This window comes from Phocoena phocoena, chromosome 2 (genome assembly GCF_963924675.1).
Source record: "Phocoena phocoena chromosome 2, mPhoPho1.1, whole genome shotgun sequence".
Taxonomy (NCBI): domain Eukaryota; kingdom Metazoa; phylum Chordata; class Mammalia; order Artiodactyla; family Phocoenidae; genus Phocoena; species Phocoena phocoena.
This window is the reverse complement of record NC_089220.1, coordinates 11,203,110-11,215,559: the sequence shown is the minus strand read 5'-3', so window position 1 is coordinate 11,215,559 and position 12,450 is coordinate 11,203,110. Positions and strand designations below refer to the sequence as shown.

The 12,450-nt window shown below is 40.7% G+C and overlaps 1 protein-coding gene across 1 annotated transcript in view; it reads left to right on the top strand.

The window, feature by feature from the left end:
• The window catches only part of GOLGA5 (golgin A5), a 34,387-nt gene extending 22,330 nt beyond the window's left edge, over positions 1-12,057 (top strand). Inside the window, exons 9-13 of the mRNA XM_065871412.1 lie at positions 745-843; positions 5,677-5,902; positions 8,372-8,477; positions 10,180-10,243; positions 11,580-12,057. Of these exons, the coding sequence (XP_065727484.1) occupies positions 745-843; positions 5,677-5,902; positions 8,372-8,477; positions 10,180-10,243; positions 11,580-11,660 (576 nt within the window). The 3' untranslated portion in view covers positions 11,661-12,057. The remainder of the gene's footprint in view (positions 1-744; positions 844-5,676; positions 5,903-8,371; positions 8,478-10,179; positions 10,244-11,579) is intronic.
• Positions 12,058-12,450: the final 393 nt, after the last annotated feature.

Genomic DNA, 12,450 nt, shown 5'->3' with positions numbered 1-12,450 from the left:
GAACTCTCTCATATTCCTGTAGGAATGCAAAATGGTACAGGTATTTTGAAAAGCATTCAGAGAACAGTTTGGCAGGTTTTCTTCCTTTATGCTAGGCATACACTTATCATATGATCCAGCAGTTCTGTTCCTACATTTTTCTACCCAAGAAAAATGAAAGCATATGACCAATAAAGACTTGTGCTCTGGGACTTCCCTGGTGGCACAGTGGTTAAGAATCCACCTACCAGTGCAGGGGACTCGGGTTCAAGCCCTGGTCCAGGAAGATCCCACATGCCACAGAGCAGCTAAGCCCGTGCGCCACAACTACTGAGCCTGAGCTCTAGAGCCCATGAGCCACAACTACTGAAGCCCGCGCACCTGGAACCCGTGCTCTGCAACAAGAAAAGCCACTGCATTGAGAAGCCCACACACTGCAACAAAGAGTAGCCCCCGCTCACCACCACTAGAGAAAAGCCCGCACGCAGCAATGAAGACCCAACGTAGCCAAAAAATAAATAGATAAATAAATTTATTTAAAAAAAAAAAGACTTGTGCTTAGATAGTCATCATATACAAATTGATACATCATGCTGAAGTATTAACTTTTCATCAGATCCCTTGAAGTCTGTTCATTTACTCATTCAGTATACACGCAGCACATATTGATCAAGTGCCTACCTTGTGTCAAGCGTTGTTTCAGGTACTGGAGATGACATAGGGAGCACTGACTTAGCTTTTGTTTATTTGTGCCTCACTTTGTAGGAATTCCACTACATGGAAGAAGATCTGTATCGAACAAAGAACACATTGCAAAGCAGAATTAAAGATCGAGAAGATGAAATTCAAAAACTCAGGAATCAGGTATGAAGCAGCATTCACAACTTGGGCAAAGATACCATTGTAAAACTACATTTTTTTTAGAGATACAGTAAGACTTTCTTTTCCTGTATTTTCACCTGAATCCTATTGTTGGAGTAGTGAGGTAAGTTATTTTCAATGTGATATAGAATTTTCATCGGATGCCATTTGAGTCTGCATTTGCTGTATTCTAGGGCTTGCTTCTTATACAGGTATCTTGTAACCAGTCACCCAAGGAGATGTGAGTTACTCCAGAATTTCATACCATCTAACTTCAGTGGTAGTTTTGCTGATTGCCAGTTTTACAGTTGTGTTTTCCTAAGAAAAATCCAGCGATACATTTTCTTATTAATAGATCTTTCATTAGAGTCACTAAGACCTTTTTATAACTGAAAATGTGAAACATAGACAATAACATATGCCTACCACTCAGATTTGCCAGTTTTTATCATTAACTGACAAAATCGTGCGTTCACTTACCCTGTCATTATACACTGTCCTCTCTTATATTCACATGATTGACTTAATAAATAATGAACTCATTGATCATTTAAATAATTTGCATAAAGATTGACTAGTTCATTTTTCAGTTAGGTGATGACTTTGTTTGAACATGAAAAGTCAAATAATTTTCATTTTTTTAAGTTCTTAGACTTCTTAGTAGTCCATAATTTAAAATGTTTAAAAACTTTAAATTTTTATAAGAGTTGGGGACAGCTAACTGATTTTGAGTGTTCCCTTCTCCTTCCCTTTCCTACATTTGTGAAATGATTACAAATGGTAAGATGACTTGCTAACAGAAAATTAAAGGAAAGAAAGGAGCATAAACCATCAATCAGTTTAATGCTTAGGTAAACATGCCAATATTTTAAAAATATTTATTGAGTGCATACTATGTCTAAGATATTGTGGTATTTCTGTTAATCAAGAATTAACCATAGGAGGTTATCTCTGAAAGATTTTTCATCTAAGTAAGAAGGAAGTTGTACAATTTAAAAAGATATCAACCCCTTAATACACTGCAAACAAAACAAAACAAAACCCCACTCAATTAGTGAGTTAAGATATATACTGAATGAACAATAAAAAATGCTATTTCTGCTTATCTTATTACCTTTGGGCCTCCTCGGAGAAAAATATCTTCGTTAAAACATTACATTGGGGCTTCCCTGGTGGCGCAGTGGTTGAGAGTCCGCCTGCCGACGCAGGGGACACGGGTTCGTGCCCTGGTCCAGGAAGATCCCACATGCCGCGGAGTGGCTGGGCCCAGTGAGCCATGGCCACTGAGCCTGCACGTCCGGAGCCTGTGCTCCGTAACGGGAGAGGCCACAACAGCGAGAGGCCCGCGTACCACAAAAAAAAAAAAAAAAAAAACATTACATTGCGTGGGAGTTCCCTGGTGGTCCAGTGGTTAGGAGTCTGTCTTCCAGTGCAGGGCACGTGGGTTCGATCCCTGGCCAGGGAACTAGGATCCCACATGCTGCGGGGCAACTGGGCCCGTGTGCTGCAGCTGGTGAGCCTGTGTGCTCTAGAGCCTGCACACCACAAACTAGAGAGAAGCCTGTGCACAGCGATGGAGAGCCCGCTTACCACAACGAAAGATCCCACATGCTACAAAGACCCAATGCAACCAAACAATAATAAAAAAAAAAATTACATTGCAGTTTGACTATTTTTTCATTCTTTAAAAACTATTTTATGGGACTAGATAAAAACTTGTGGAAAAAAATGAACCTTAATCTTTATCCCCTAATTAGACTTGTAAAATTAACAAAAATTGATTTGGAATGAAGCTAGGTGTAAGCTACAAAGCTCCTACAAGAATGTATAGGGAAATCTTCTGCAATTTGGGAGAAGACAGATTTTTTAGGACACAAAAAGCACTAACCTAGACGGAAAGAGTGATAAAATTGGACTTCATCAAAATTAAAAATTTTTGCTTGTCAAGAGACTCCATTACAAAAATGAAGAGAGGTCAGCAACAGACTGGGAGGAGCTAGTTACAATGCATAGCACAGCTGGCAGAGGGCTTGTGACCAGGATAAGGACTCTTACTGAAACTAAAGAGATGCACAACTACTTTTCTTTTAATGGACAAAAGACTTGGGTGGACAGTTCACAAAAGAAGATTATGAATAGCCAGATAAGAACATAAATAGGCGCTCAAAATCATTAGTCATCAGGGAGATGCAAATTAAAACCTCAGGGAGATACAGCACTCCACACCCGCTAGACTGGCAGAAAGTGGAAAGATGGGCAATGCCACGCGTTGAGGATATGGTGCAGTTGAAACTGTCATACTCTGCTGGTGGAAGGGTACAGTAGTACAGCCACTTTGGAAAACTGGCTGTTTCTGATGAGGTTAACAACATACATCTAACCTATAGCCTCAGATATTTACTCAGTCTAAGTGAAGCCATATGCCCACAAAAAGACTTGTACAAGAATATTTGTAGTGGCTTTGTTCATAAATAGCCCAAACTGGAAACAACTGAAGCGTCTGTCAACAAGTATGTGGGGGCTTCCCTGGTGCCGCAGGTTAAGAATCCGCCTGCCAATGCAGGGGACACGGGTTCGAGCCCTGGTCTGGGAGGATCCCACATGCTGCGGAGCAGCTAAGCCCGTGCGCCACAACTGCTGAGCCTGCATGCCACAACTACTGAAGCCCGCACGCCTAGAGCCCGTGCTCCGCAATAAGAGAAGCCACCACAATGAGAAGCCCACGCACAACACAGAGTAGCCCTCGCTCGCCACAGCTAGAGAAAGCCTGTGCACAGCAACAAAGACCCAACGCAGCCAAAGATTAATTAATTAAAAAAAAAAAGTACGTGGATAAACACATTGCATACTACTCAGCGATAAAAAGAAACTACTGATACAACAACATGGATAAATCTTTTTATTTTTTTAGTTTTTTTAAAAATTATTTTATTTTTGGCTGCATTGGGTCTTTGTTACTGCATGTGGGCTTTTCTCTAGCTGCGGCGAGCGGGGGCTACTCTTCGTTGTGGTGTGCGGGCTTCTCTTTGTGGTGGCTTCTCTTGTGGAGCATGGGCTCTAGGCACGCAGGCTTCAGTAGTTGTGGCGCATGGGTGTCAGTAATTGTGGTGCGCAGGCTCAGTAGTTGTGACTCGCAGGCTCTAGAGCACAGGCTCAGTAGTTGTGGTGCACGGGCTTAGTTGCTTTGCGGCATGTGGGATCTTTCTGGGCTCGAACCCATGTCTCCTGCGTTGGCAGGCGGATTCTTAACCACTGCGCCACCAGAGAAGCCCCAGATAAATCTTTTTAAAAAGCCACACACAAAAGTGAACATACCGTATGATTCCATTTATAGGAAATTCAAGAAAAGGCAAAACTAAATTCTGGTTATAGAAAGCAGAGCAGTGTTGTCTGGGAGTGATGGAAATATTCTGTGTTTTTATCTGGGTGTTGGTTGCACAGTTAATACGTTTGTTGAAACTCATTTTATACTTAAGATCTGGGTGTTTCACTGAATGTAAATTTTGCCTCAACTAAAAAATATTGAAGTGTGGAGTAAGTAGATTGGGGATCACAGTACAATCTTAAAATTGAGCATTCCCTTTTAATAGTAAGTAACTCTTAGTTTATACTCAATATAATTCCATTTCGTAGTTACTTATTGTAGACCTAGCCCTGCAATTAATTTGTGGGAGTGCTGTAAGCGGTTTAGAAGGAAGGAAGCTTGATGGATTTATTGTGTCGATCGTTTCACAGTGTATACAAATTTCAAATCATTAAGTTGTATACCTGAAACTAAAAGTCAGCTATACCTCAATGTAGTTTGTAGTTTGCCCTAGGTTGTAGCTAAGAAGGGGCAGAGCTGGGGTTTTCAGCTTAGATCAGTCTCTCGGCCTCTTTTCCAGACTGTGTTGATGCAGACAGTGATTCTTGCCCTCACAGAGCTGACTGGCAGTTTCATTGAGGAGGCAAAATTGTTACCATAGTGAAGCTAAATGCCAAGATAGTCAGTAGGAGTCTAAAAGAAGGCTGAGATCAGCTCGGGCTGGAGTAGTTGGAAAGGGCTTCAAGGAAGAGGCTTTGAAGGGAGGCAGAGCCTGGAGAAGAGAAGGGGACTGGGGAGAAGAGAAGGGGACTGGGTTTGCCCAAAAGGGAAAATTTGAACAGCAGAGCAGAGGCCAAATGGGAGCAGAGGAAGATGATACAGGTGAGAGCAAATAGAACATGGAATGAAGTTATTAAGGAGCAACTGTCAGCCAGACCCTACTAGGAAAATTCTCCTTTCATATCCCAAAGTGCCATGTGCAAAAGGCACTCTTGTCCTCACAGGTGAGCAAACAGATTGGGGGAAGTGTAGCAACTTGTCCAAGGTCAGGTAGCTAGGAAATTGCAGTGCAGAGATTGTGGTTTTTGCAGTGCACCACAACTGTTGACTTACGGAGGGTTTTGAATCCAGGTTGAGAAGCTTGAACTGTGTCCCGTGTACCAGTGCTTTCAAATGTTTTTGACTGTGATGACATAGCAAGAAATACAATTTAAGTCATGTCTCTATACTCACACACACTTACACGTATAAAACCAAAACAGAAGTTTCACAAAAGAATACTCTCACACACTGTATGCTGTGCCCTCTATGTACTATTCTGTTCTGTTTTTTTAAATGGCAACTGTGACCCACCAAATTGATTTCATGGTCCACTAATACAGTTTGAAAATCGCTTCTGTAGATGGTGAAAGAATCGTAGTTTTGAGAAATCATTTAATGCCACGGTTTACCTGTGGGAATGTAGTAACGTGGTTTCTGTGTTGTGTGCCTTTCATTTTATGTAGTAATCTTATGAATACTTTGCCTTTCAGCTTACGAATAAAGCTTTAAGCAACAGCAGTCAGTCTGAGTTAGAAAACCGACTCCATCAGCTGACAGAGACTCTCATCCAGAAGCAGACTATGCTGGAGAGCCTCAGCACAGAGAAGAACTCTCTGGTCTTCCAGCTGGAGCGCCTTGAGCAGCAAATGAACTCCGCCACTGGAAGCAGTAGTAATGGGTCTTCTATTAACATGTCTGGAGTTGACGGTGGTGAAGGTAAAAAAATAAATAAATAATAGGGAATCTCAAAAGAATATTTCATTGCCTTAATTTTCAATGTTGCTAATTCAAACATGATTTGAAAAGTTACAGAAAGACCATTTTTGTTTAAAAAGAAGCTTTATCTAACAAAGCAGCCACTTTTCTCGAGGCCTGGGCTATGCACTGTTTGATATGATCGTTAATGAACTGGACAATGGGCTGATTACTATCCCACACTGGTTTCGAACCTGGAGAAGAAGGCCCAGGACACTTAGCAGGGTGGTGAGGACAAATAATTCAGTTGAGAGGGGCTTTCAGGAATCTTAAAGTAAGACTTGCTTTAATAACCATAATTATTAATATTAAAGTTAATACATAGTCACATGAGTATATCTGTGCTCTATAATTTTAATGGAGAAATGTATAGATTCTCAAAATACATGATCAAGAAGAATATTGAAGATTTTAGCATAAGTTTCAACAGATTGGGTTTTTAGTCTTAGAACTTCATAACTACTTTGACTACAAAGTAGTCATTCAACAAATCTTAGTTCTTTGGCTTTACATTTTTAGAACTTTTTTTCAAATAACATGTTATTTTATATATTTTTTTTAATAACACAGTCTCAGTATAAAAAGAAATACAAAAAAAAGGAAATTAAAATCACTTGATAATCTGTTGCCCTCAGGTAACATTTTGGAACATCTTTGTCCAGACGTTTTTCCTATATATGTTTGCAGTACTTGTTTTATTGATTTTTAATTTTTTTCATATTAATATATTTTAATAATATATTTCATACAATATGTATATATTGCTTTATAGAAATTTATCACATGAAAATACTGTAGTTTGTTTAATCAGTTCCTTATTGTTGGAGATTGATAACTGATCAGAAATGGAATTGTTGGGTCAATAAGTACACACATTCAAAGGCTTTTGATTCTTGTTCCCGAAATCAGCAAATAATTATGAAGTGCCCACTCGATATCAGGTGCTGTTGCAGAGATACAGTGGCCAACAAGAGGCCAAACTCTCTGCCCCATAGATCTCACATTCTGGTGTCGTGGGGGAATACAGGGGAGGAGACAGGCAGTAAACAAGTGGTATGAGCTGGAGATATGTGCTACAGAGGGAAATGGAGCAGAGAAAGATGTGCAGGGTGCCACACGTGAGGAGGGGATAATAATTTAAACAGGGTAGTCAAGGAAGACCTTGTTGAAAAGGTGGCATTATATTAAAGTCCCAAAGGAAGTCAGGTAGTAGACTATGACGAGATCTACAGAAAAAGTGTTCCAAGCAGAGAGAAGTGCAAAGGACCTGAGGCAGGAGTATAGCTGGCATATTGCAGGAGACCAGTGCAGCTGGAGTAGACTGAATGAGGGGCCAGAACTTGGAGGAGGCTGTTTAGGTCTGTATAAGGACTTTTACTCTGAATGAAGTCGGAAGCCATAGAAGGGTCTTGAGAGGGGTAACTGAGCTGACCTGTATATTTTAACAAGATGTCTCTGGCTGCTGTGTCAAGAGTAGACTGCAGAGAGCTAAGCACTGAGGCAGGGAGACCAGGGAGGGGCATGGTATTAACCCATGTAAGACATGCTGGTGACTCAGAGCAGAGTGGGGATGGAGCGGGTGGGTTCAGGATTTGTTTTAAAGGAAAGCAGGTGAAATTTGCGGGCAGATCAGATGTGGAGTTTGAGAGAAAGGAGTTAAAGGTTTTTGGAAAAGTGGAGTTGTGTACTGAGATGGGGAAAACTGCAGGAAGAGAAGGTTGGCAGCAAGGGCAGGCGATCAGGATAACAGTGTGCGGTGTGCTAAGTTGAGATGTCTACTAGACATCCAGATGGAAATGGAAGGGTGATGGACGAGCCTGGAGTTGGAGGTGGGCTGGGCTGGAGACGCGAATTTGGGAGTTACCAGCTTTGTAGAAAGGGTGTGTGGCCTCACTCCTGCGGGCCCAGGACGAAAGTGCCCATTAATGCTGCCTCTCACCAATACTTGGTAAACTCTGATTTTTGCTAATTTCATAGGAAAATAATTTTCTTAGTTTTTGAATTTTGATTTTTGCGGGTATGGAAGTTTACATATTTAAACTGTCTTTTTTTTTTAATGTTTTCACCTTTGGTTATTGCTTAAAAGTTGACCTTGAGGGCTTCCCTGGTGGCGCAGTGGTTGAGAGTCCGCCTGCCGATGCAGGGGACACGGGTTCGTGCCCCGGTCCGGGAAGATCCCACATGCCGCGGAGCGGCTGGGCCCGTGAGCCATGGCCGCTGAGCCTGCGCGTCCGGAGACTGTGCTCCGCGGCGGGAGAGGCCACAGCGGTGAGAGGCCCGCGTACCGCAAAAAAAAAAAAAAAAAAAAAAAAAAAAAGTTGACCTTGAGAATTTCTTCCATATGTAACATAAGGTATATTCAACTGTAATTTTGTTAGAAAGTTGACTTTGGTGTCTGTACGTTAATTACTTATTTTCTTGTTTAAACAGGCACACGTCTGCGAAACGTTCCTGTTCTTTTTACCGACACAGAAACTAATCTGGCAGGAATGTATGGAAAAGTCCGCAAAGCTGCTAGTTCAATTGACCAGTTTAGGTAAGCAGTGCCAGCACCAGTGAGTGACGGACCATATTTTTGTAACATTCTCTAGTGATTTCAGTCATAGTGAGTCCTGTCCAGCAGACCTGATATTGATTGATTGATTGACTGCGCCATGCGGCTTGCGGGACTAGTTTCCTCACCAGGGATTGAACCGGGCCCCCTGCAGTAGAAGCGCGGAGTCCTAACCACTGGGCCACCAGGGAATTCCCAAGCTGATTTTTTTTTTTAAATACTTATTTATTTATTTGGCTGCACCAGGTCTTAGTTGCGGCACGCAGGATCTTCGTTGCAGCATACGGGATGTTTAGTTGCGGCACGTGGGATCTTTTTTAGTTGTGGCATGCAGGATCTAGTTCCCTGACCAGGGATTAAACCCGGGCCCCCTGCCTTGGGAGCCCGGAGTCTGAACCACTGGACCACCAGGGAAGTCCCCCAAGCTGATATTTCAGTGTCATGAAATTGCTTTAAGAGGTCTGCCAGTACCTGTGTCTTGTTGAAGGTGTTTAACTCTGATCATTTCTCTTCTTTCTGTAATAAACTCTGTTTGAAAACTCATTAAATTTCATTGAGAAAGCCTGTATCATGTAAATGCATCCATTTGAATGTTTTATCTCCTTACTTCATCATATGATTAGAATAAAAGATGCCACTATATATAAATGAATAGTACTTATTTTCATATATATTTTATATATACTGTATAAATAACAATTTATATATATGTTATATATATTTATAAATAAAACTTTTTATACTAGTAGTCATCCACCTTATAAAGAAAGTGTTTTACCAGTATATGTGTATAGCCTTGATAAAGTTCATATCTAAATAACCTACTAAACTCTCTTGCCTTTTAGTTTTTATAATTAAACATAGTTGAAATGAATTGCTGCCTAACAGAACAGTCTCTTCTTACCTTTTTGTGTCAGAATAGAGCTGTGGTGTTAAAAATGAGGATGATTTACTAACTTGGATTCCTGAAGCCATGAGCCTTGGATGCCATAGTCACTGTCTCCACACTACTGAGCACATCTATTTCAACTATTAATGTATTCAACATACATATTAATTTTTAGAGAACATATATGCAAGGCAAGGCATTGTGCTAGGGGTAGTGAAAGAAGCAGAAGGGCGTAGAAGAAAGGTGTATCTGTACATGTATCCGTCTTAGGGAAAAAATGTTGCAGAAAGGCATAGTAATAGGTCTGGACATCATAATGCTTCCCACTCTTAAAGTGTTTACTTGAGTTTCTGTAGTTGGGAGCCTTTTAGGAGTTTGTGTCCATGCTGAAGCTCCCAGATTAGCTATTTACGGGTTCATTCCAACTAGACTCTTTTTTCCTATTCATGTGTTCATACTTGCCTTTGGTTCCTAAAAGAAAAATGATTGCTAGAGGGACCAAGTTTGCCTTCTACAGTTGTAGCTGAAGAATTAAGAGGAATAGCTTGTGCTAAAAGCTTAGCAGTCAATCCCCAAATAATGATAAAAGTATTTGTGCACTGCTGTGATATTTTATATGGTTATTTCAAGTAATCATTTAACAATCTACTATAAAAGAGAAATAATCTGTCTTTTGTGGTAGCCACATAAATAGTTTAAATGAGTAAAGTCTTAAAAAACATGATGAGATGTTACCACAGGAACATGTTTTGAGTGTAACTCTCTCCTCTCTCTCCTCCCCTACCACTTGCACAGCATCCGTCTGGGAATTTTTCTCCGAAGATACCCCATAGCACGAGTTTTTGTAATTATATATATGGTAAGTAAACTTGTTTGCAAAAACAGTGCTGCATTTGATTTTTAACTAGTTTTTTTCAGCTGCTGATCTTTTTGACTCAACTTTTAGCAATCAGTTTTGAAAGAGAATAGAACTCATTTTTGGTGATTAAGGTTTTTTTTCTTAAAGTATGCAGGTAATGTTGATAATTCATTATGTCTAAAAACTAAATTGCTTGAAGGCTTTTCCGACAGGAAAACTAACCGTACTGCAGTTTACTGATCACCTTTATTCCTAAGCCCCTCCAGTGACACAATACAAAGCAATTGGTTTCATTTTTGTCTTGAAGTAAAGTTTAATTATTTCCATGTGTTTTGCTTTATTTCCTAAAGGGATCTCAAAGGTGATGTATTCTCTTTCTTAGATTTCTTAGCTCTAATAAAATGGTTACCGTAGTTTGGGATGCCGTGTCATATCTTCTGTGAGCCTGAAAAGCCCACTGACTGTTCTGAGTGGGGATGTCTAAAAGTAGTTGAACTGAATTAAGACGGGCAGTTTTCTTGAGAAGAAATAAAAGCATACTTAGAAATTTCCCTGTGAGCCACTAGAGGGAAGAGTTACTCCTTTAAACAAAAAGGTTTTAAGATGAGGGGAATGGGGAGAGCGAAAGAAAAAAAATTGAATGGCATCAGAAAGGATTCAGAACATGCCCACATCTGGGTGGGGAGATTATGAGGAACACAGGCACCCTCTGTCAGCATGAGATGAGATGTTGCACTTCTCGTGTGCAAGGCACTTCGTGATGGAACCTCATCATGTCAGCACCACCATGAGGGAGTTAGTGGAAATGTATCACTGCAGGTCCTGTTCTGGACCCTGAATCGACCTCTGAAACCGGACACATTATTCCTGTCAAGAATGTCTTCCCATCTCCTCTTCACCAGATCATGGCTAAACCCTCTTTCAAAACACCAACCACAACTCTGTTCTAAAAAGCCTTTCCAGCCAACTTCATGTATACCTAGCAGTTTTAATCAGGCCATCTACTCAGCATTGTAATCCCCTGATGGGTTCGGTATGTGTACGTGTGCATGTTGTGAATGTGTTCAAGACTTTGCCCCTCTCAGCTGAGAATGCTGTAGGTATTGTAGCTCTTTATTACCTTCCGTTGCACTTTTTAGTTCATTTGACTGTACAGTTGTTTCTTCCTTGTTTATCCAGTAAACACGTACGGCACGCCTGCACTGTTGCAGACACACTAGCCACAGGAATACAGAGACAAGCGAGACATAGCTCCTGCCCTCAGTGCACTGCACAGTGGGCCTTCAGGGAGGATTGATTTATTGGCTAATCCATAAATTGTTTTTCCTTTCTTCAGGCTTTGCTTCACCTCTGGGTCATGATTGTCCTGTTGACTTACACACCAGAAATGCACCATGACCAACCACATGGCAAATGAACTGAGCCAGGTTGTTTTGGTGATCGGCCATCTCTCTCCAGTTTTGGGGTCTGCAGAAGGGTCACTTGCCTGAAATTCCTGAGAAGGGTACACAAGACTATTTTATCACTACAGGCTTTTAACTTTTTAAGTTATTATACAAGTACTCTGCTACCAAAATCTTCTTCTGATTTCCTTCAAATGGTAAGAGTTTCTAAAAACAAAAATAATCTAACGAGCTCAGCTCTTGCTTTTTCTGAGGTCAGGGGCTCAGTGTATATGTGCATACACACGGAGATGCTGGGGGTGTCTGCCTCTGTACAGACCATCCTGTATTTTAGGTGACACTCGTTATGGGTTATAATCAGGGAAACTAATTGTATTTAGTGATATAAATAAAATGTTTTCTTTTTGATAATTCAATCTGCTTTGTATTTTCATATATTTAACTTTGCAAATGTAGATTTACTTTTTACGTTGTTAAATGCTTGATTGGTATAAATCTTTCTATAAATACGTAAGTAAAATTTACTGTGCATTTTTCTTTTAAAAATAATAATTTTTCACTCCCATTTAAACAAGACCTTTCCAGATCGGCGTTCACGAGCAGAGCCAGAAATCAGAGCTGATGCCACTTGTAATTGCATTAGTGGTGTGTGTGCTTCTTTTCCTCCCCCTCCCACCCCACATGCTGTCTTCCTTTAATTCTTATTCGTTCATCCATTGTCTTCCTTCACCTCTTTTCCTTTTCTCTAGCCTATACCTTGGGTGAGCTCAGGACATCCATAGCCCCTCTGATAGCATTTAGGAA